Source organism: Dipodomys ordii, unplaced genomic scaffold (genome assembly GCF_000151885.1).
Source record: "Dipodomys ordii isolate 6190 unplaced genomic scaffold, Dord_2.0 Scaffold65, whole genome shotgun sequence".
In the NCBI taxonomy this organism is placed as follows: Eukaryota; Metazoa; Chordata; class Mammalia; order Rodentia; family Heteromyidae; genus Dipodomys; species Dipodomys ordii.
Genome location: NW_012267281.1, coordinates 4,436,415 through 4,458,064, shown reverse-complemented (window position 1 = coordinate 4,458,064; position 21,650 = coordinate 4,436,415). Strand labels below are relative to the sequence as shown.

The 21,650-nt window shown below is 38.9% G+C and overlaps 1 protein-coding gene across 2 annotated transcripts in view; it reads right to left on the bottom strand.

Annotated features, from left to right (window-relative positions):
- Nucleotides 1-21,650, bottom strand: part of Fgf14 (fibroblast growth factor 14) — a 525,394-nt gene that overhangs the window by 139,570 nt on the left and 364,174 nt on the right. The window contains exon 1 of one of the 2 annotated variants that reach the window (XM_013022984.1): nt 21,196-21,388. The exons of the other annotated variant lie outside the window; for it this stretch is intronic. Within the exon in view, the coding sequence (XP_012878438.1) occupies nt 21,196-21,388 (193 nt within the window). Of the gene's footprint in view, nt 1-21,195; nt 21,389-21,650 lie in introns of those variants that run through there. 2 annotated transcript variants of the gene reach the window in all.

Genomic DNA, 21,650 nt, shown 5'->3' with positions numbered 1-21,650 from the left:
GGAGAAAATGTCTTTACATTTATTGTTTGCCATGAAGCCACACGTATTATTTGGGCTTCAGAAAAGCCTAGCAAAACCTAATTAAGATTAACACGTTCCTAACATGATAATTCTCTTTAAGAGCAGAGAAGAAATCCCTGTGCTTTATAATTACATGGGCCATTGAACATGTGAAGTGAAAGGAATTAAACTTCTTATGACTCACTACCATGCTCCAAAGATACTCATCCTCACTGTTAAACTAGCTTAAGGGAAAATGAATTTGCAGAAAACAAAGAAGTATTTTGTTTCCCAAATCCATCCTGGAACTTCCAGGAACAAAATACTGGTGTTGGGCTGTTTCTCTGTAGTTTCCTGGGGGCAACCTTGGGGTTGAGTCCCTTGTAAACTGGGCAGTTTGAGATAAATCAGCTTCTCAGATTCCTCTGTACAGTGGGCTGCTAGCTGCCATCACAGGAGGCTATATGAATCATACTCAGTATTCTCAAGGGTCAGGAACACTACCAAGCAATGAGGATAAAAGAGGCACGTAAGCCAGGTGCTCATAGCTGATGTGTGCAATCCTAATACTGAGTAGGTGGAGACCTGAGGATCACAGTTCAAAGTTAACCCATGCAGGAAGTCCATGTGTCACTTATCCCCAAACACCCAGCAAAAACCAGAAAGTGGAACTGTGTCTCAACAGGTAGAGCACCAGCCTTGATCAGGAGCATGAGACTCTTGAGTTCAAGCCCCAGTACTGGCACCAATAAAAAGAAGAAGGGTACCACATGCTCAAATTTGGAGAAAGCTAGTTAATGCCATTAGAACACAATAGGCCAAATTCAAGCAGATAAGCAGGGTGCTGTGTAGATGTTTACCAAGATGCTCTGGTCACTGGGCTGTGGGGTTGAAGGCAGTTAAAATTTCATACCTATGACTAGGCTATAGATAACAAAGCTTTTCTCTGAGGTGGGAACTGGGGGACAATAGCAAATGCACAGATAGGAGAGAAATAGAAGGTAGAAAGGAAGGGATGCATTTTAGAGACTTGCTCCCTGCAAGGCTGCCTGCTGGGTAAACCCAGCCCCCAGGGCTATTCTAATGCTGTTTCTATTCACTCCTGTCATTACCTTTCTGTCCATTATCTCCTCTCCCAGGGATTTCTTGCCCCCTGAGCCTGGGGCTAAATAAAGCCAGCCAGCATTAAGCCAAGGTTTGCCTCTGCAGCCTTAACTGTGCTGTGCTATGATAACCTCTTCACACCCATGTCTTGCAGTGGATCAAATGCTGCTTCCCCAAAGTTGCCCAACACCTATTTCTAGGTATCCTAAATACTGGCAATGATACGACCAAAAAGCTTCTGCACAAAAGATGAAGTTAAGGCCTGTGGCCAGGGAGATTTCCTGGGATACTGAGTATTTCTGGTGTAAACCTATAATCCTTACAAAGACAAAGAAGGGAGAAATGGCTAGGGAGTAGTTACCAGGGATGTAAAGTTGCTGGCTGAAGTTGGAGGCAGAGTCATCTGCAGGAAAGAGTCCAAGGAATGGACTCTACTAGAACATCCTGGATCCGTGCCCTCTGACACCTCAATCTTAGGCCAGAACACTAACCTAACAGAGCTATGAGATGATATACTTAAGCTACTAAGAAATAAAAAGAAGAACCTCTAAAATATAATCCTATAAAACTTAAGACTTAATATAATCCTTAATATAATATAAAACTTAATATAATCCTAAAAACTTAAGAGTGAAGAAAGATGACATTTAACAATAGAGTAATTAAACCTGCCACGGGTGTTTTACCTCCTTACTTCAGTACTTGTCATGTTTAGTTTTACCATTTTAGCACAATTTACATTTGCTTCATTGAGAAACCAGCACAGAAATAAAAATGTAGTAATTCTACTTTAATGTAAGACACTGAAGCAAAATAGATCATAAATTTGTCTCTTCCTTTAAAAGCGATATAAGAAATAATAATTTATCCATTTCATAGATATGTCTCAAAGCATTAAATCTGGGGCCCAAAGTACAATTATTTCCTTCATATGACTCTAATCATTTAAGTTTGAGGACTTGGTTGATAATAATATCTAGCTCTAGATGTCTTCAAATCAAAGTCTAAGTGAAGTTCTTATTATCATAATTTTGATGTTGTTATAGGCATCAGCGATCTTTGTGCCATAAATTTCCTAATGACTGCCCAGAAGGATTATTTACCTTTACCTTTTTACTCAATATATTGTCATATTTATAAGAAAACAATCGGATCTTCAACAGTCTGATAGTTTAATTTCTTTCCAAATGCATCGCTATCCATTTCAAAAAATGATCCAATGGAGGAAGTGTATAAAATTATCTTTATTTTCTACTCTTATTCTTTTATTCAAAGGTGATTTTTCAATAGCAAAAAAAACATGTCTTATCCTGGGACATAAATGTATTCACCCATGTTGCGAAAAGACTCATTCACAATGGTAAGGTCTTTAAAAGCTAGATAAAAAAAATGACTCTCATTAGCAGGTCCCTGAGGGACACACATATCACCCCAAGAGAAGTCACCTAAGCAATTAGAATGCATCAATTTGCAGCATCAACTTAATAGACTTTGTAGTAAGAAACATCAGAGGAAAATCCTAGTGTTTCATAATCAGGAGACAGCAAAGTAAAGGGTTGGGCAGGTGAAAACGATGTAAGAGACCTACAGAGGTTCTGCAATATAAAGGTTCTGGTCATTCTCTTGTATTTTTACTTTTGATAGTGAGGAAAAAAAAGTAAATGTTCGCATTCACTGGTAAGGCTGAAGGACAGAGGCATAAACAATACCCAGGAAATAATAGTTTCCTTGCAATTCTGTGTTCCCCTTAACATTTTTGACATTCGTGCTTACTGGAAAGCACTTTATTTATATATTGCTTTTCTATTTATTCTGCTTCAGTACTTTTATACACGTATCATAACTAATAGTGACACCGCACAAAGGTATTCCCCACATGTGTTCTTACACCATATGCTGATTTACACCCCAAGGAATCCATACCCACTTGAAATGTGTGTCATGTAGCAGAAAACCATAACTTTTTTCTTTATGGATATAGAACATAGTCTCTGAGCCATTTGCCTTCATTTATGTTCATGTCATCAATTCAACCTCATTTAACTATTTCTCCGTTTTAGATATATGGATATTTTCTGCACATCTGAGCACAAAGTTTAAGACTCTCACCGTCACACTTAGGTGCTGTGCCTTTTCTAACCACGTTCGTTGGCTGGAGTCCCAGCCTTCCCTGCTCTGTTTTCCCTCTCGCTCATCTGGCATGAGTGCCTACCTATGTGGCCATTCCTTAGCACTCTCCCATGGGTTATAGTCACAGACTGGGACTCTAATATTCAGATTTCATGATGTAATTCCACCATGAAGAAAAAATATGTCAGCTGAGAGGCAGCTGAATATTCTACCAAGATGGTACTAACATCCTAATGAAAGATCTCACTGGAAAAGCAATGCATTCTATCCTGTCCCTGGGAGGTGGAGGAATTGATGAGAAATGTGTTCAGCTCCTTTTTCACAGCCCGAGGAAAGCTATTTTTTTTCTTTGTTCCCATGTGTGTAATGTGGGTGTAAGGGCCACATCTACCTATCTGTGCCTGCTTGATCTGAAACAAGTGGGTATATATTGCCAAAAGGAACTAGGGGAGTCTTGTATCAATGACTAACCATGAGATTGTAACAGGAGAATGGACGTGTTCTGGGTCCTATGTAGGTTTTTTAGTTTCCTTATCTATAAATAACTTGATTGAACTGATGAGTTTTTCTTTTTTGTTGTTGTTTGTTTGTTTGGGTTGGGTTGGGGTTTGTTCAGTTTGTTTTTATTTTTTATATCAGTGCTGGTAGCAGGGCTACCACTTGAACTAGCTCTATTTCTCTCTTTTCCACCTTTTTGTAGGTTAGTTGGCAATAAGAGCTTCACAGATTTGTCTGCCCAGGCTGGTTTCAAATTGCAATCCTCAGATCTCAGCCTCCTGTGTAGCTAGTATAATTGCAGTCATCTGCCACCAGCACCCAGCTGAACCAATTGTTTTTGAAAAATCCTTCTAGGGAAGACATAGAGAAGAACAACATACTTCCAAGTAAAGATGACAAATGTGCTTTGCCTTCTCTACCCAAGCCAGATTCCCATACTGATTGGTATTAGCGTTTCTACAAATGAAATCAGAGACGTGATGTCTAATGAAGAAGGCTCAGATCAGTGGCTAGGCTGATCCATCTCCTTCATCCGAAGCTAGCCCTTTCAGGCTATGTGCATGTAGTCGGGCAACTTATACAACACTTTATTCCTTTCCAGTCTTACTTATGAAATAAACAGAATATATTGATAGAGATATTAAATGACTTGAGCAAATGAAGATACTGATGATTGGAGAGCCTGAGTCACTGGTACTTGAGCAAATAGGCCTAATGGCAAAGTAACTCTGAAAGAAGAAGTAGCTCAGATTGAGCTTCAACTAGCATGGTTATCAAACCACATCACAGAATTCAAATGAAACCATCATTTCTTGTCAGGACTATTCCAGTCTCTCATGGATGTGTGGATTTAGAACAGTCCTGTTGCCCAGGGTTATAGCAGCCTGGAGCAACACTCTGCCATTTCCTCTTGCTTATAAACTTTAGAGCTCAACCAAAATTAGACTGCACACATAAACCGTCACATTGTATTTTTCAGGTAAGCCCACAGATTTCTTTCCTGCAAGGTAGTTTGATAATCTACAACTTTGTTGCTAATAGCAACTGCTAGGAAATAAAGCTGAAGATTGAAAGAATAACCCAGTTTTTACAACAGAATACAAAAGGCTTAAAATAATCTCAGCTGGCAGTATTAGCAACATAATAACATGAAACACAGTGAACACAAAAAGTTATGTATCCAGAAACAATTATTGACAAAAATACCCATTTTTGTCCCAGATTTTACTAGAAATTCAAACTGAACATGGCCTTCTGTTTGTAGGTGCTTTCCTCAAAATATCAAATTAAAAAAAAAAAGCTGGCCAGGAATTTCCTTCCTAAAACTCCAAATGACTTATTTGAAAATTTAGAGCTAAAGACTTTGTTCTGTCCTGTAAATCACACACACACACACACACACAAAACAACAACAACAAAAACAAACCCTCCCTTAGTGCTTATCATGATATCAATATTCATTTTGTAATCTGGACATAGCAAAATAGAAGATAATTCTTAATAATCATTCTCTTGAAGTTAAGGTTTAAAATTAGAAAAACAAAATATACATTTAGTCATGATCATTTTATCGGTGTAAGACTGAGTCTCCCACAAAACATCAAATCTAGACATAAGAAAGAAAAGAGAAGAAAAAGAGGGATATTTTGCTGGAAACTAGAAGGCTCCCAAAGGAAACAGCGGAACATGAGGGACCAATGATCAGAAGAAAAGAAAGAAGCTCTGAGGTGGCGCCATCTTTCACATCACCCAGTTAAGAATTTGACATTTCCAAAGTGTAGGAAGGCAAAGGGCTGAAAATCAGAGCAAGGCTTTTGGCAGTGCACTAAGCTAAAGAGACAAAAATTAGATTTTAGAGTATCCCTGGGAAGCATCCAGACTCTTTGTTGGAACCCTTAGAAAACTGCATGTTAGCCAAGAATTAAACCTCAAAGAGACATGCTAACACACACACACACACACACACACACACACACACACACACACACACACACACACACCTGAAAATCAGCATCAAATGCATTTCATTCTAAATTGGCATTTTATGTCCTTTAGCTATCTGTTCAAAGAAAATCATCTTCAAGAAAGATAAAACCAGAGCAAATGTCTTTCGATTCACTCTCCAAATTATTCAACATTCAATAAAAATTACCAAAATTAATAAGAAAAGTACAAGAGGAGCAAGAGGGCCATAAAAAATGCAGAAATCCAGCAGTAAGATAACAATGCCACAGACAAAAAAGTACAAAGAATATGTTTAAAAAAATATTCAGAAGGATGGCAATTTAAACAGAGAACTAAATTAATTGAATAGTAGATTTAAGACAGAAAACATACAATACTAGAAAGGAAAATTTAGCTAATTCAACAGCAAGAGAGAAATTTAAATATTTGGAAAATAATGCCATTGAAAACAAAAGCACAGAACATGAAATTGCATAAATTTGAAAATGAGAATAAGCGCAGATGGAAATAATGAAAAAATTTAATTAGAATCTAAAACACTGAACTGAGGGCAAAATAATAATTTTCTAAAGCTATAATAAATCTTGATACCCCAGAGTTACAATAAGGTGGGACTCTCATAGGAGATAAAACCACAAACAAAACCATGCTAAAAGTATTAAAGGATAAAAGAAGATCTGAAAATTACCCAGAGGATAAAGAATATTTATTAGCTTACAAACTCATAAGGAAATATATTGGGTGGTATGCAAGTATATACAAATGTATTAACTAAATACTATGGATTCAAGAAAGATCTCAAATAGTATAATTCCTTCGAAAGCCAAAATCAAAGCTCAATAAAATAAAACACCAGTAAGGGGTACGGTGGGTCACGGGGAAAGAGGTAGACAAATGAAGAGCAAAAGAGGGAAGAAATGCAGCCAAGAATCCAATGTATAGCCTATAAAATTAAGAAGAGTGAGGAAAGGTGGTGTGGATTGAGAAGAGATACGTGTTCTCTGATTGTTAGATTTTTTCTTGAGATTTGGCCATTTCTTGTTATAAAATATGACTAGCCATTACTAAACTAATTATTAAGTGCATTTAAACAAGCACTACTAAATAATCATGAGTAGAGGCAGAAATCACGATGGGAATTAGGAAATATTTTACTAAGTAAAATTAAAATAGAATTGATGACTATTGTGAAGTGATTACATTTAAAATACACACATGCTCAAATTCCTTAACGGTTTAAAGTCAATTTGTAGTCTCAAGAAGTTACAAAGAAAAAAAAACAGATCTAAAGAAAATAGGAAGAAATATTAAAGCACAGAGATTTATCCAGCAAGAAAAGATAATAGAAAAAAATCAACTAAGCCAAAAGTGGTGTAAAAACATAAAATTTTACACATCCTGACAAAATTGCAGAAGAGAAAAAAAAGTCATTTTATTAAAATCAGAGTAGACAGAGCATCACTACAGATGTTAGGAAACATGATCAAAAATAACATGAATGATTCCCCAAATAAAATAGTAAGTTAAAGAAACTAGAAACAAAAAGTACACGTTGCATATCTGTTACATAAAATTTTCATGCAAGCTAAACTATAATATTGTGATAAATGTCAAGAGATAGTATTTGGTCTTAGGTTTCCTGATTGTACTCGCAGTAAGTGGGATTTCTGGGGACCCAGAAGTTTCTCATTATTTATCTGGGAAGTCCTTACACACATCCATTTCTCCAACTTGTAAAAATTAACTAAAAAGTGTGCCTTGTGCAGTTTGGAGTATGCATGCTCTGCTGCAATATTCTAAAGTGATATTGGATTTTGAGTCTAGAATCTACCATCAAACTTAGGAAGTATGATTAAATGGTATACAATATGTAGGTCATTAATTGACCTTCTGAAGTGTTCCACACATCTAAAATCAAAACTTCCCATGTGTTAGAATGTAGAAATTCTTTCTTTGCCTTCTGGATGTTAACTATGTACTCAGCTCAAGACCCTGGGTATAATCTCAAACACCAAAGAGAAGAAATGCATATTAATTTCAATTATGGTTTTTTTTAATGTTGCTCAGAGAGATTTGAAGGAAGGGGGAGGGGCCTTCTATATTCCTGAAGAATGCACCCAACAGCTACATAGCAGATTTCCCTTTGTGTGTCATATAGTTCCTTAAAGTAACTGTAAATACCACTTAAAGACATGCAGGGCAAGGCCCACCCAACTTTCCCCATGAAACACAATACTTTCCGCCAATATTGATTCAGGCACTATTCAATCAGCATGTTTAATCAAACACCTGGGTGTAATGCAAATCTAAATGGAATTGCTTTGGCTCCAAGTGTTCATAGCCACAGAATAGCCCCCTGACACCACACATGAGTCCCCTTGACTTATAATTATTTTCTACACTAGGAAAATTACCATTTACTAAAGCTTTTACCAAGGGATATGTTTCCAAATCCCATCAAGGCTAGGAGAGTCTGAAGTTTGGCTGGCTGATTGCTAATCAGAGGCACATTCGTCTGGCCTTCTTTCAAAAGCAGCACTTCTAATACAAATCCAATAGCATGAGTCTTGTGTTTGACTAATTTGACTTATTAAAATTGAGAATCTCACTTATTTAATGTTTCTGCCTCTCTTCCCAAGAAAGCTTGCTGCTGCTGCCAATTCGAATAGGTTCATATCCAATGTCCTTGATTTTCTCTAATACATCCAAGGCTACCAACTCTGTGACTTTTCTCTCATATTTTCCTCGGTGTATTCTAGCGGCCATTTAAGAACTTACTATGTTGTTTTTGAGGAATATCTTCAACATCACCTAACAGGACTTGGCACTTAAGGAAAGCTTACACAGCACCATGACATTCATTTGAGATACATACTGTAACCTTGGGGGATGTGATTTCATGTGTGTGTGTGTGTGTGTGTTTGGGTGTGCTGTTTGTATGTTGTATGCATTGTATGTGTGTGTGTTGTGGGCATGTGCATTATAAGTGTGGTATGCGATGTGTGGAATCATTCTTTCCCCACATCATCATTTATGTACATTTCCTTGTAAAGCTTTGTTTATTTCCTTCACATGGTTTCCAACTTGGCACTTAGTATGATGAGGTTTCATAGGCAAATCACAAATTTTTAAAGTACTTTGTCCTTATTCCAATCCCAAAAGAATATGCTGGGTATTGTTAAGGTAAAACAAGTAAGGATGTGTTGAAAGTTCAACAAATAATGAAGGCCTTCCATGGACATTTTGTAAGAAGGTGAATAGTGTGATTTATTCTAAATATTCATATCTGTGAATATAGAGGATTGTTGCTTTTCATGTCTAATGACAGTGCAGGGTGACTAAATGGGGAGAAGATTGGCAGAAGATGGCAGATGAATTCAATACATAAACATAGAGATAAGCAAGCTTAGGACCTGGGTTTTTAAAGGCCTGTGTCTTATTGGCATCAGATAGCCTGCTTCAGTTTAGATGTGTTATTTACATAGATACAGCATATAGATACAACTCATATTCAGATAAGAACATATTCAGATAAGAATTCAGATAGTGCCACACTCTGGTGGCTCACACCTATAATCCTGGTTACTCAGGAGACTGAGACACAAGGATGATAGCTAGAAGACAATCCAGGCATACAAATCCAATTAGTCAGCAAAAAGCCAGAGCTGGTGCCATGAATCAAGTGACAGAGCATCAGTAAAAGAGAAAAAGGCTAGTGAGACTATAAAACCCTGAGTTAAAGCCCCAGTTGCAGAATAAAAATAAAAGAACAGCATTAGCTACAACTATCTCTAACCTGAATAATAAATTTCAATAGATAAGATTTGCAGTTGTTTGGACTATAGCCCCAAGAAGCTCAAGTGTAAGTAGAGAATGGTCACAAATGCAAGGAAAGAGGGCTCGTCCTTACTGCATGTAACACATGCATAGAATACCGTCATAATCTCTGTGATCACAGCACACAACTTAATCAAATGTCACATTACTACATAAGACTTCACATTTTCAGTGCAAATAAGTTCAGTTAGGAGATATTGAAGATATTCCTCAAGAATCACCAGAACACATTTGTGGAGAATGAAAGGAAAGAGGTATAGATGGCAGCATTGGTCAGATTAGAAAATCACACACACACACACACACACAACAACAACAACAACAACAACAAACATATCAACTAAGTATTTTCAGGTTACAATCGTTGAGAAGTCAATAAGAAGTATGGAGCTAGAACAAACCCTAAATCACAGGGGCCAGGACAGGGACGAGGTGGCAGACATGAAGCATAGCACTGCTCTGCGGGTGATTTTTCTTTTTTTTCTTTAATAAGTTTTTATTGTAAAAATACTGTACAGAGGGGTTAACAGTTACATGAGCAAGGTGATGAGTACATTTCTCAGCAAGCATTGTCCACCTCCACAACTACATTCCCCCCATCCCCCCTCACCACCACCCCCCTCCCTGCCTAAATTGTAAATCGTTTTTCAGCATAGTGCCTTGTACATCTCATTGTTATAATGGGTCAACCTGTATCCCTATTTAAACATTTTGTTTTTTCCCTTCCCCTCCCCTCCTGAAAATTTTCTGTATTATAAATCTAAGTATTTCCAAGTTTTACCTCTATTTTATATATACTTAAATGCTTGCCGGTGATTTTTCAATGGGGGATGAAACCCTGGCTGCACAGAAATGTATTTCTGTCTTAATTTTGAGTCTGAGCTCTTGAGGGACGCAACAAGGTATGCACAAGAAGTTAAGGCTGCATGGCATCTTCCAAACTGTTTTATCAACTTGCCCACTGCCAAGCTCCCTGACATCTTTTGGTAGATCTGAAGCCTGCTGTCTCTTGCTCTTGGATCCAGAATCCCCATGAGGACACAGCAATCCACAAAAGGTGGACAGTTGTGTGTGGGGTATCCAGCCGTGGTAAGGACGGTGATTAATTAGAACAGTAATTGGTGCCTATCAAAGAAACAATTCGGGGGACACTTGGGTCCTTTCTTGCACTGATTTTTTAAGAAAAATTATCAATAAGTCTGTCCGGGAAGATAAAAATGGGAACTGTGAAATAAATAAATAAATGGAAGGACAGTAAACAAGATGATGTTGGCCAATAATGATGACACATGTTACTTAAAAACTAACTGTGACATTTGTAAGTGCCATTTATGTTGTTTAAGTAAACTAGTAGCAGTGTTTAGGTTGTAAACTAGCATACCTAGAGCTGGGGTTATGCTGAAATTATACCCAAACACTTCTGTCAAGATATAAAGGAAACTGTCCAGAGAGGCAAGCAGGAAAATTTACCTTCAAGCTCACTTGTTGGCACAAATGCTTAATGCTGCACTGTGTGTATTGATCTCACTCAATATAACAATAAACTATAAAAATTGCATGTCTGATGGCTTCTGGTGACCATAAAGATTGTATTATCTTAGCAACATGGGAAGAGGAAACCTTTGCCGTTCGTGTGGTATCCCCGGACTTTCAGCAACCTTTGACAGCTTTTATAGTTTTCCAAAATGCCAAGGCCTTAGAATTAAGAAAACAAGAGTGGATATGAGATGCCCTATGCCTCAAAGGAAAATTCCAGAACTACCATTCTTTCATGGTTTGCTCCACAAATGAAGTAACAGGTGGAAGTGATGGCTGTGTCTGTGTCTGTTTTAGACTGCTTGTTAACTTGGTGTCTTTTTTGTATGTTTACATATATATTCATATGTATATATGTCTATGTATCATGAATATGAATTATGCACATATACACATATATGTGCATGTGCATGTCTACCTATTTATATTCTAGGTCTCACATCTTAACATGGTATTTTTTTGTGTATGTGCTCCAATTCTAGGGCTTGAACTCAGGGTCTGGGTGCTCTCCCAGAGCTTTTTTTGCTCAAAGCTAGTGTTCTACCTCTTGAGGCACAGCTCTACTTCCAGCTTTTTGGTGGTTAATTGGAAATAAAAATCTCATGGACTGTCCTGCCTGGGCTGGTGTGAACTGCAATTTTCAGATCTCAGCCTCCTGGATAGTGAGGATTACAGGTGTGAGCCACTGACACCAGCTCCTAACATGGTAGCTTAAGCAATGGAAAAAAAAAGAGTAAAGTGATACAGAGCCAGTGACCACAGTACTGTGCACGGCATTGATCACCTCAAACCAATGGCCACAATGATGGAGCAGTGCCTGTGTTTTCTCATCATAACCTACAGAAAGGAACAGGGGTCACTGTGGTTGATAGTCTAGACCCTCTTAAGAGTGAATCAAGAAAGACCATAAACAGTGATATTAACCACTGCTATCACTTAGCATCCATTGAGTTTGTTCTGAAACTGCACTCTGAATCCTGAAGCAGGAAGAGCTGCAATTCCATCCTCTCTCTGCCAAGTATGAATCCCTGGAAAAAGTACCTCACTTCTCTCATCCAGGAATATGAAAATAACACCACCTGTGGTAGAATTATGAGTTGTGGTGCTCAGCACCTCTAATCCTAGCAGATGCAGTGAAGATGTTTGGTGACTTTCCCTACACTTTTCTTAAATTTGACAGGCACAAAGCCAAGACCATTTGTATAGATTTGTACCAACTTCCTTTTCTCTTCATGCAAGCCAGCCCCCACCAGAGAGAGAGGGGGGAGAGAGAGAGAGAGAAAGAGAGAGAGAATGAATATGCAGAATGCACTCAGGCATCTTCTACAAAGTGAGGCATCTGCATGAAATTCTGTTCATGAAAACATCAGTCATCTCATTGGCTGGAATAAGAATGAGGTAATTATTGAACAATCTAAGCCACAGAAATGATTAAGGTGCGGGTGGCATTTACTTATGCAGAGAGACAAATAAAGTTAAACAATTGTAAGTTGGCCAAATGGTAAGAAGGATAAAAAAGCCATGAGCAAATATTGAAAGGGCATGATGTATCCAAGGAGAGGGAAGAATTACTTACAGAAATTGAGAGAGATGAAACGAGGCATGTGGTAGAATAAAAAGATATTAAGCAATGAGATTCTGACTGGCTTGAAGATCTGTTCCAAATGGGAGAGAATTGTTGGATTGTGGAGAGAGCAAACAGGTAAACAACTGCTCATCCAGCAAGCTGGAGTCCTGAGCAAAGATCCGCTATTCATGTATTAGACATTAAACCCAGCATTTCCTTCCACTCTTAGTGGATCCAACAAGGAGAGATGCAAATGTCTTCCTACACTCCACTTGCTGGTTCTGTGCCATTTCTCATACCTTAGGGGCCCTCTGTCATTCTGACAAGAAATAAAATTAGAAAATCCAAAACACAAATGCAAAAATGGTATTTTAACTTTGTCACCAGAGCTTATAATGATGCAGCTCTAGGTAATGGATGGACCGAGAAGAGAATAGAACAACATTGCCAGAAGTCCTTAGACACACACTCACACACACACACACACACTGAGTAAACATATCAGAAAAAGCATTCTAGTCAGCAAATAAACTATGTGAAAGTCCCATCCTAAGCTTACAACTATTGCTTCCTATGTAATGCCTGTGAGTGATACCTAATATTAAACAAATTAACCACCATTTTAATTTGCCAAATTTGCCAAATTTTTGTGACTATAAAGACAAAAGGCAAGACTAATGTTTGAATTACAATTCACAATCTTCTCTATATATTATGGACATAAATTACTCAACCCATGCACACAAGGTTGTATTGGGGGGAACAAAAGAATCTTTCCATATTAGGAAGCACAAGACATTGTCTTCTCATGGTACCCAAGTAGCAACTGAAAAACAGTGTTTGGCTCTCATCATATTACTTGATGGCAACAGGTAATCCACTGTTCAATCAACTAGAAATATATAGATATGTCATGTATCTTTTTTTTTGGTCGGTCTTGGGGCCTGAACTCTGGGCTTATACACTGCCCCTCAGCTCTTCAGCTCAAGGCTATCACTCTACCACTTGAGCCCAAAGCCATTTCGGGCCTTTTCTGCTTATGTGGTGCTGAGGAATCGATCCCAGGGCTTCATGTATACAAGGCAAGCACTCTACCACTGAGCCACCTTCCCAGCCCTCATCTATCTATCTATCTATCTATCTATCTATCTATCTATCTATCTATCTATCTATCTATCTGTCTGTCTGTCTGTCTGTCTGTCTGTCTGTCTGTCTGTCTGTCTGTCTGTCTGTCTGTCTATCTCTCAATATCATCATATATGGTATATATCTAGATATATGAGGTAAATGATAGAGGTACTACGATATTATGTTCCTGTAACAAATTCAGAGTTACTGTGGAAATTCAAATGTCTAATGTTGTGGACATAGTATGAAGGCTGAGAACTCAGTCTGGTGTCTGAGCACCTGAAGTTCATCAGTGACCTTGACAATAACACTTGATTGCCAGGAGCAAAAATTCAACTAATTAGAAAGGATGCAAGAGAAAAATGGGAGGAGGGGAGTTGAAGATATCTCTTTCAAGCAGTTTGTCAATAAAAGACAGTTGATGGGTGGAGAGGAATGCATGATCAAGCAGTGACTCTCTTTTAAGATAGAATATATTATCACATATTTTTGTGTTGGTAAGAATAACAGAGTAGAATATGGTAGTTTCATAGTCCAGAAAAGACAGCAGAAAAAATATTAGATTGACGACCCCAACTAGGAGAGGATATACTGTTTAATTTAATGTGATTTTGACTTTAGATTGGGGCCTTAAAGTTTATCCCATGTCCTGTATGGCTTCTAGTGGCAGTTGAAAGGAATGTGAACATATATTTCTGACTGTTTCTATTTTTTTAGGAAAACAGAAGTAAGGGGTTATTATTAAGAATGGGGATGGAAGATGTTATAAGATGTTTAAAGAGAAAGAAGGTGGGAAATATTTAGTTAAGCAGAAACCTTTTAATGTGCAAAAGCCCACTTGAGGTTACTAACTGTAAATCTGCTCCCCTGAGGAGACTGTATGATTTTCTTCAGCCACTATTAGCATGAAGAAGGTAGTTGGATTAACCAGTTAGATTTGACATGTCAGTATGGTAAGAAGGAAAGAAGAACCAGAGATATAAGTGAGTGGATCATTTCTAAGTAGAAAAGGACTAGATTTGTGAGACAATTCCACAGACAATTTTTCTTCTATGCACAATTTCCTTAAAGTATATAACACAGATAAGTTAGACATCATTACATTAGAATAAGAACTCATTAAGAAAGGATGAAGAACCAATATACTAAACAGCACTAGGCAGCAAACACACCATATCTAGATGTTTAACAGTTGATAATTTTCCTTATTTAGTAATTTGCTTCAATTTTCCACGTACAATAGAATCAGTAAGTCATCTCATTAGAGAGAAATATTTAAAACACATAAAATAGGACAACAAATGAAAATGTGCTGAAATACTTAACACAAAATTTATTACATAATAATGAAAACACTTTAGTTGGTTCTTTGCAGATTAATGTTGTCATGTATTAAGGTGATAATCATTGTGTGTCATGTCCTAACACTTTGAAAATCAGTTATATTCCTATGTCAAAAATAACTTTGATTTTTTCATTTTCTGCAAAGCTCACAAACTAACCTCTATTTCTAGGTAAATTTCTTACACCTTTGATTTTAAAGTTAATAAAACACTATTTACAATAATTGTGTTTGGATTTCCATTATAACAGTAATAGTAATTAAGCATCTCTACTACTTTCTGAGGTAATGTGATTTCTTTCACCGAAGACTTCCCATTGTAATAAATGAAAGGTTTCCAAGTAGTAGGGAAGATAGGGATATTAAGGGCAGACAGACAAATGTAAATTCTAGTCGAGGCACTTAGTAGGTGTGAGTCTTTGGGCCTCGTTTCTTGGCTGTGAATTGATGATGAATGTCAGTTAATTAAGAAAATGAAACATTATAAGTGACAATAGAGAATCGGCATTGCTCAGCATTGCCAGCATTGATCTGACAACATAGGTTAAATCCCTTCTCTGTTATTTAAACATCCATAAACCTGAGCATTTTATTTATGTGGTGATAAGAATACCCCAGTAGGATATGGAATTTTTATGGCTCGACCAGATCTTTTATGTTTCTATCAGATTCATTTTTAAAGTGGGTGAATGGTTGATGTTATTGTTTTAACCATTAGCAGATAAAGCAGTGTCTTAGTGGACACATAAACTAGTGTGCCTATCACATAGATTTGTTGTGAAGGCCAAAGAGTACTCAACAGATACACAGTGTCCATGTAAGTATGCATTACGCATGAATCAATGTCCCATCCATTGTCCATTATAATGTGTGCATTAACTCAACTGTGACTCTTTTACTGTCATCTTGTCCTGAGGAATGTTGAATTTTTCACTCACACAAGAAGAACTATGGAATGTTATCTGCATACCAGGTACAAGCCATGCTTTGATTCTTACCAGGCTAGCCTGATGGGTCTTTTATTAATTCCATTGGTCACGCTAATGAATTCTTACTAATTCTCATATGAAGGAATTGTAAGATAGAGTTATTGCCAAATGAAATAGCATCATGAAAGGAGAAATCTCCCCCAATGACGAGCAAACATCTGCCATAAATAGTTTAAAAATGTGTCCATCTTCTCTCTACTTCTTGCTCCTCGCCCACCTCAGGAAAACAATAAACAGTTAACAGTAATAATGTCATCTGAAGCTTTTCAAATGAAGATCAAGACTGTCATGTATGAAATTACTAAAACAAGTGTTCTACTGTGATATTAACACATGATCAGCTTTAACTGTGTTAATCTCTAAAATGATCACTTACATGTGTGAACTTACTACTATGAGTTCTTTCATCTTTAGCTATTAAAACAATATTTTAAATAGCATTTACAATTCATGTGATGTGTCACAGTACTTTTTAGCTAAAAGTTTCTTGTCATTTGGGAAGAAGTTAATACAGAGTATAACTTTAAATGGAACTTGGAATTTCAGATTATGCATAAAGCAGATAAGCACCTTCACTGTTTAAAATTTAAATTATTTTTAAAAATCAAGTAAAACTTAACATAGTCATCACCATGTGTGGAGATTCATGTCTACTTTGTAAAAAAAAAAAAGAACCTGTCCTCAAGAAACATTAGAGCAAACGGAGGAGACTTCGGTACCCCATGTTAGTAGTGTTTTGCCTGTTGGGCACAATAGCCACAAACTAGAAGCAACCTATCTAAGTCTTCCATACAATGAACAGATGAAGAAAATGTGACTTATATACACAACAGAATAATTTTCAGCAGTGAAAAAGAATAGATTCTTCTCGTGTATGGTGTTATGAAAGGAACTGAAGATCATTATGTTAAGTGCAATTCGCGATGCATAGCAAGACAAACCTTCCATGACCTCACTCACAGGGAAGTATTATGAAGTGGATCACCTAGCAGCTGGCAGAAGAATGTGGCTACCACAAAGGATGGAGGAAATTCAGATGGAGTTGCAATCAGGTAGAGGAAGAATCTTTGGTGTTCTATTGCATAGTGAAGTACAGATAAACATCACATACCATGAATTTCAAAAGAAGAGTGGAGATAAATACATATAATCTAATTGAAACATTAATTAATAGATGACAAAAGTTTGGGGCTAAATATAGGATTACCTTAAATATTCCATTCATGTGAAATATAAAAAACACCTGTAAATAATTTGAGGGAAGTCAGGAGGAAAGATGCATAACATGGGGGAACCTCTGGAAAACTTTTACAGTCATAACATGCAATATACATATCTGACTATGAGCCAGGTAACTTGAAAGGGAATGAAGTTAGAAGAGATATGAGAAGAAGAAACAGAATGATTGAGCAATGGAAAGATAACATTGATCAAGATGCATTAAAACTAGTATATTGAATTGAAATCCCTCTGTACAACTACTTAAAATTAACAGAAAAAATCAAAGGATTTCTTCACTGAAGAGTTGGCCATGAAATAGTATTTTCTAAGTATGTGTAAACTCAACTTTTTCTATGAATATGACTCAACCCCAAGTGAACTATATTGTTTAACTTTGCATGTATTGTAACTGAATAAGCTATTTTATCTTTATTTATTGCACTGTTTTTAATTTATTACAGCACTAAAGTACTGGAATATTGAAATACAAACAAGTAAGCCAGGAGGAAAATTATACATAAGCAAACAACATATATTTCTGTTCTCTAACATTGTTTCAGCTTCCAATTCTGTAATATAAAGATTTATCAAGAAAAGGCTACATCGTAAAGTATTTCCTATTTTTGAAAAACCTAGACCTTTTCACTTAGAAACAACCTAATTTTATCCAACTGTAATATGGCTAACAAAATACAGCACTCTGATGATTAAAAAGCTAGCAACAAGTATCAGACTTGTAGAAGACTTCTAAGGTCTTGAAAAGTAAGCAAACAACACACACACACAAAACAAACAAACAAACAACAAATGAAATACTAGAAGGAAAATAAAACACTTGCCTCCCAAATAAATGCATCTTAGAGAGGAAAATACCTTGCAATTTGATCTAAAGAGCTAAAAATAAGCATAGTGCTCTTGCATGTATGTGGTAAGACTCTGAAACAGCACACACACACACACACACACACACACACACACAAATAGTGGTCTTTTGACTGCTGCTTACTGCTGATTATTTTCTTTACATAGTGCCTTGTGCAAGGAATGAGGGTATTTCTCATTTCTTAGAAAATCTGTTAGGTTTCACTATCACACTGGAGCAAAATATTTTGTATAAATGGTGCACATACATTTTTTCTTATTTTTATATTATTAACTTAAAAACACAATTTTTGTAGGCGGTCTTTCATTTCTTACTTCTTATAACATCCTGTAATATATTTAAAGAAGGATACCTTATAAGAAATGACTGCATAATCACTGACTAAAGATAATGGCATATGAACCCATGTGTTTTATGATCACAGAATAAGCAATTAAATTGCAAGAAATAATTGCATTAGCCACACCATAGGTTTGGAAAGATTACTGCCAGCAAGAGCTCATGTTTCTTTTTATATTTAAAAAATGTGTAATAGAAATGTAATAATTTTAGAACACAAATATATGGCTACATTTAGTTTGTTTTGGTTTATTTGTTGATTCCAAATAATAAAACAATCTGCAAACTATTGATTTCTTGTGTATTCCTCTTTCTTTAGCTAAAGTAACATAGACTTTAACATAGTTTTCTTACTGACCATTAAGATGTGTATCATCTCAAACTCATGAATACAAGAAAGCAGTCAAGGTTGAAAACAGAAATTTATTATTATTAGAGGGCTCAGCTATTTTTCTACACTCTGAGAAAGAGCATAATCCATCTCAGAAATTTATTAAATGTAGAGAGAAAATTCTCCCATCACCCAATAGGGCAAAGAAAATTGTCTATATAATAATTTACTTGTTACATATTTAAATAATGTATAGCATAATATTTAGCTGTTTTATTTAAATAAGCCTATTTAGAAGATAATATATCCATTCACTTTAAAGATAATTGCAAGGTCAATATACTCTGTGGTGAAAATTATTCCAAAACAGGATCTTGGATGCATGGGGGAAAAGTGGGGGGGTCACAGTTTTCCTGGAACTTGAACTCTGTGCCAGGCACTGTCAAGAGCTAACATTCTATCTACCACTTGAGCCACAATTCCACTTCTGGCTTTGTGTGTGTGTGTGTGTGTGTGTGTGTGTGTGTGTGTGTGTGTGTGTGTGTGTGCGCGCGCACGCGCGCGCTTAGTTTGAGATTAACAGTCTCATGGGCTTTTTTGCCCAGGCTGGCTTTGAACCATGATCCTCAGACTTCAGCCTCCTGAATAGCTAGGATTATAGGTATGAGCCACCAGCTCCCAGCAAAAGATAAACTTTTTGATAAAAACAAGCAGAAAGACCACACAACTTAAGCCATGTGAGAGTGTGACAGGCCATGTGTCCATGGTGATTATAACAGTAGATTCATTTTCATTACAAGAAGGTATCCGTGGGCAGGCTCTCAGCCAACACCAAAACCAAGAGATTCATTTTTCTTAATAGCTTGTACACTGGTTTGAAGATTCACACTGCTCAGATTCCACACCTCATGGAGTTTCCTCCTATACTGACCTCATTGAATGTGCACACTGGCATTTCTCAAAAAATGCCTACCTCTTAGGCTTGATACTACCAGTGAGCTCCAACTTCTATTGTTCCTATTGTTCTGTTAAAATAGAGTTCGTCCACCTTATTTTTTTTAATAGAAAGAGAGTATTTAAAACTTTGGATGGAAATTTGTAACAGGGTGGCACACACACACACACACACACACACACACACACACACACACACCCATATGCCTCCTTCTGTCTCCCGGTCCCCAACAACAACAGGGTATTTAAAACAAACACAGCTGGCCGCTGAGGATTCAGCGTGCTGGGCAAACATATACTCCCATGAACGTAAACACATTCTTTTCTGTTTCCCTGACAAGCCCACTTGGCTTAGGGGAAAAAAAAAAGAGGAAATCAAACCCCATTTCCTCCTTCACCCTCAGCACCTGTCTTTTAGCAAGTGGACGCGCACGGGGAGGAGCAGACGCAGGGGCCGCCGGGCTGCACCTTCTTCTGCACCAGTGGCCTTTGCACACCCTGACATTTTCAAGGGGCGGGGGAATGAGCCCGGGTCCTGGGGCTACTAGTTGTTTCTCCAAAGGCAAAGCACATCACCTAGCACCACCAGGGCAGTGCTGCGGGGTTCTTTAGACAGAAACGGCTTGCTGGGGTTCACATCGTTCACTAGTGATTTTTTTTCTCAAAGAAAACTCTCACGTAGTAGAAATCGAGTACTCCCCTGCCCCCATTCCAACTGATCATTCCAGGGGCGTCGTGAGCACCTGGTCCCGGGTCGGTCCCCATCTGGGGGGGGGGGGTTGGTGAAGGGAGTGTGGAACGCTCAGTGCTAACCAGCTTTTTTTGGGGGGGTGGGGGGAATCTCCTGACTCTGGAGCACACACACCCCAGTGTGATTGCTCACTTGTTCCAACACCAGCCAGCCAGCTCTTCCCCTCCACCGGGGGGCCAGGGAGAAGCAGGGCGCGGGGCCCAGGCCAGTGACCCTCCCACCCCCACCCCGCCCCGGGAGATGCGGGCCTCGGCCCCAGCAGCCCCGAGGAGGGCGCGAAGGGCGCCCGGGCTCAGCGGGCTCCGGCCCGGACTCAGCGCCCTGGAGAGCTTGGAGTCCCTAGAACCCAAGCCAGGAAGAGCCGCGGGCCAACTTGCAGGCTGTGGGCGGGCTGAGTTCCCAGGCTACAGGTTGTCGGGAAGCGGCGGCTTCCCAAGCTCCCCGCGGACAGACGGACGGACGGCGCGCTAGCCCCGCGAGGACCGACTGGAGAAGGGGAGGCGGGCGGCAGCGGCGGAGCGGGAGAGGGACCCGGAGGGAGGGAGGATCGGTCGGGGATGGGGACCCCGGGCGATCGGGGGTGTGCACCCCTCCTTCCCGCCCCGGGAACCCGCACACACCTTGGCGCCGCAACCTGCGCTTCTTGAGGCCGAAGATGCGCACTTTGGAGAAGATATCCACCAGGTTGCCGTTGCAGAGCCCGCGGTTCTTGCTGGGGCTGCTCCGCCTCCTGCTGGCCGAGGGCCGGTCCCAGTGCTGCTCGCGAGCCTGGCGCTTCTGGCGGATCAAGCCGCTGGCGATGGCCGCGGCCATGGTGGTGGTGGTGGCCCCGAGAATGGGTCCAGGGGAGGGGAGAGGACAGAAGGAGGGGAGCCGGGGGGGTGGGTGGGCACCGGGGAGGGAAGGGGCGGCGCCGATCGCCGCCGCCGGCCCAGAGGAAAGCGAAGGGAGGGAGGGAGGGAGGAGCGGTCCGGCGGAGCCGGGTGGAGAGGTGGGCGCGTTTAGTCCCGACGGGGACCCATGCTCCCCGGGTGGGAGCCCACGGCGCGCCCGGGGCGCAGCGGGCCCAGCCCGG